Consider the following 2,911-nt stretch of genomic DNA (forward strand, 5'->3'; position numbering starts at 1 on the left):
GGAAACAGGTCAGAACCGACTTCTGAGTCTGTGGAGCCTCCCTTGCCCCATTCCTGTGATCCTCCTTTATTTTCATGATCCAAACCTCCCTGGAAAGAACCCATTGCAGAGAGGATCCCACTGTTGTGCCAAGGCCTACTTCCTTCCAGGGGTCCATAAAGACCTGCCTCCTGGAAACTCCAAGAATCTACCCCCTCCAACACTGGGGGAATCACAAGGTCCCCTGGCAGAAGCACCCTTGCCTATACAACTTTAGGTCAGACTGCAGACTGTTGACTGCAGCCAGACCATGATCATCGGTCAAGCAATTCCTGCAAGCCCAGACTTGACCTGAACCCAGATCAGGATTTGCTGCCCCAAAGGACTATTTTTTTTAAAGGGAAGCTTCTCTTATCCTAGAACCCTGTTTAAAATGCCTCTCTCCCTCCCCTCTACATTCTTTCCCCCCCCCCCCCCCATCAAATGATGGCAGGACTCACTGGCCCAAGATTCTCTCTCACATGGCTTTTCCTGAAGAGAGCTGCCTAAGGTGTTCAACAACAGCCTGAAAAGTAGACCCTCCTCCATACGGAATCCACTGTCTCTGGGGGTGGAAATGGGGACACTGAATGCAGTCTAGATGGGGACAGGGCACCACAGGTGGTCTCTAAAATGTTCTAAAAGCTTCACCATCGCTGATCTAAATTCTCCTCGACTCAGGTACTTATTTCCACCATTTGGAAAAAATAGTTCTATGAACATGATTTCAATTGTGTTATTATGCAGAAATGATTTGTCTTTTCCTCCCTCTCTAATTGTAGATTAATGATCCAGTTCCCAAATGGCATGTAACAAGAATGGCACAGAGGTTAATGAATTCGTCTTTGTAGGATTAACAGATATCCCAGAGCTTCAGATTCTTCTCTTCATAATATTCATCCTTATCTACCTCTTCACCTTAATAGGAAACTTGGGTTTGGTAGCCCTGATTTGGGTGGCATCCACTTTACATACCCCGATGTACTTTTTCCTCAGTGGCCTATCTCTGGTAGATTTAGGTTCCTCTTCAGCTATTATCCCCAAAGTGATTGCTGGGATCATCACAGGGGACAAGACCATCTCCTACAATAGCTGTGCTTCACAAATGTACTTTTTTGTCTCTTTTGCCACTGTTGAAAATTATCTGTTGGCCGCCATGGCCTATGATCGCCATGTGGCTATATGTAAACCCCTACATTACTCTACCATCATGACATCAAGGATGTGTGTTGCTCTAACCATTGGTTGTTATTTCTGTGGCTTCCTGAACTCTTCCATCCACATTGGCTTCATTTTCAGCCTCTCTTTCTGTAGTTGCAATGTTGTTAATCATTTCTTCTGCGACGTTCCTCCAATTATAACTCTCTCTTGCTCAGATATCCGCTTCACTGAATTGCTGGTTTGTATAATGGGAGCATTTAATATGGCTTTTTCTATTTTTGTCATTGTGACCTCCTACCTCTCAATCTTCATTGCCATTCTGAGGATCCGCTCTACTGAGGGTCGTCAGAAAGCCTTCTTCACTTGTGCTTCCCATATCTTTGCAGTGTCTTTATTCTATGGAGCAACCATCTTCATGTACCTACAGCCCTCATCAGTTCATTCCATGGACACAGATAAAATGGCCTCTGTATTTTATACTATGATTATTCCCATGTTGAACCCATTGGTTTATAGTTTAAGAAACAAAGATGTCAAAAATGCTTTCAGAAAAGCTATTAGAAGGAAGAATCATTAACCTTATTCTAATCAAGGGAAAGGGACAACATGGATACACCTTCTCTGAACACTAATCTCGAATTCCAGATATTTTATAAAGCTCAAATTGACTTTTTCAAGAGAAAGTACAATTAATTAAAAAGAGTTCTGCAGGAAGACTTACGAGTGATTGGAATATGAGTAATGATTCAGACCCATTCCAGATGTGTGGCTGAGCTAATCATTCCCTTCTCTGAGAATGAATTGGTGTTGTTTTCCTCTGTAAAATGGACACTTGTACTATATAACTCGTTATGGTGTTGTAAAATTTTACTGAGAAAATAGATATAAAAAAACCTCTTGAACCTTAAAATGCTATATAAATAAGACATTAATTTTCCATCCTTTCCTTTAATCTTACTCTATCCTAGGCTAACCCCTTTCTTTATAAGTTGTTGCTACAGATAGAATATCATTATTGTACCCATAACCTTCACCCATTGAACCCTGTGTTCAAACCCCAAATTTTTTAATACTTAGGTCACTATCTATAGTAATAGATCCATATTTAAAGTAAGGATATTTAATTAGTTTGATTATTAAAATAAGAAAACTTTCCACATAATGTAAATATAATTTATCACAATATTCATGAAAGTTTACCTGAATAGTGAAAATAAGTAGAGTATTCACCAAGGTATGTTTTAGAGGGACAATTAAAATTTCTTGGCAGCCTATTATATTGAGGAAATGTCATTGTTCCTTTGTATCCACTGTGTATGACATCTCTGATTTACCCAGCAGGCAATACATCTCATATGCTCATATGAAGCATCATATAGCTCTTCAATTGTGGTCCTGATGCCAATACAATGTTTATTTGGGATATTGTAGATTATGAGGCTCTCCTCTGCGTGGAAAGACTTTCATTTTTTCATCTATATCTTCAGCTTGCTACTGGTCTTCACCAATAGTCGCTCCGCCAATAATTGCTAACTCAAGATTTGCCACTCTGTTCTGCATTGACTAGGAATCCTTAATTAGTTCAGTACTCTGTGTTTTCAGCCTTCCATGGCATGTCTTAGAATGTAACCCGCATGGATATAGAAGACCTACTGTACTCCCTAATAATAAAAAAAAAAGAGTTGAGAGTTGAAGAATGCTTTCCATTTGACTAAGTGGTAATATAGTAGAG

General features: G+C 39.8%; 1 protein-coding gene across 1 annotated transcript; it reads left to right on the forward strand.

Annotated features, from left to right (window-relative positions):
• The first annotated feature begins 820 nt into the window (after positions 1–820).
• On the forward strand, positions 821–1,756 carry LOC100026276 (olfactory receptor 5B2-like). The gene has a single exon (XM_001376910.4). The coding sequence runs from the start codon at positions 821–823 to the stop codon at positions 1,754–1,756; it is 936 nt and encodes a 311-aa protein (XP_001376947.4).
• Positions 1,757–2,911: the final 1,155 nt, after the last annotated feature.

This window comes from Monodelphis domestica, chromosome 6 (genome assembly GCF_027887165.1).
Source record: "Monodelphis domestica isolate mMonDom1 chromosome 6, mMonDom1.pri, whole genome shotgun sequence".
Classification (NCBI taxonomy): Eukaryota; Metazoa; Chordata; class Mammalia; order Didelphimorphia; family Didelphidae; genus Monodelphis; species Monodelphis domestica.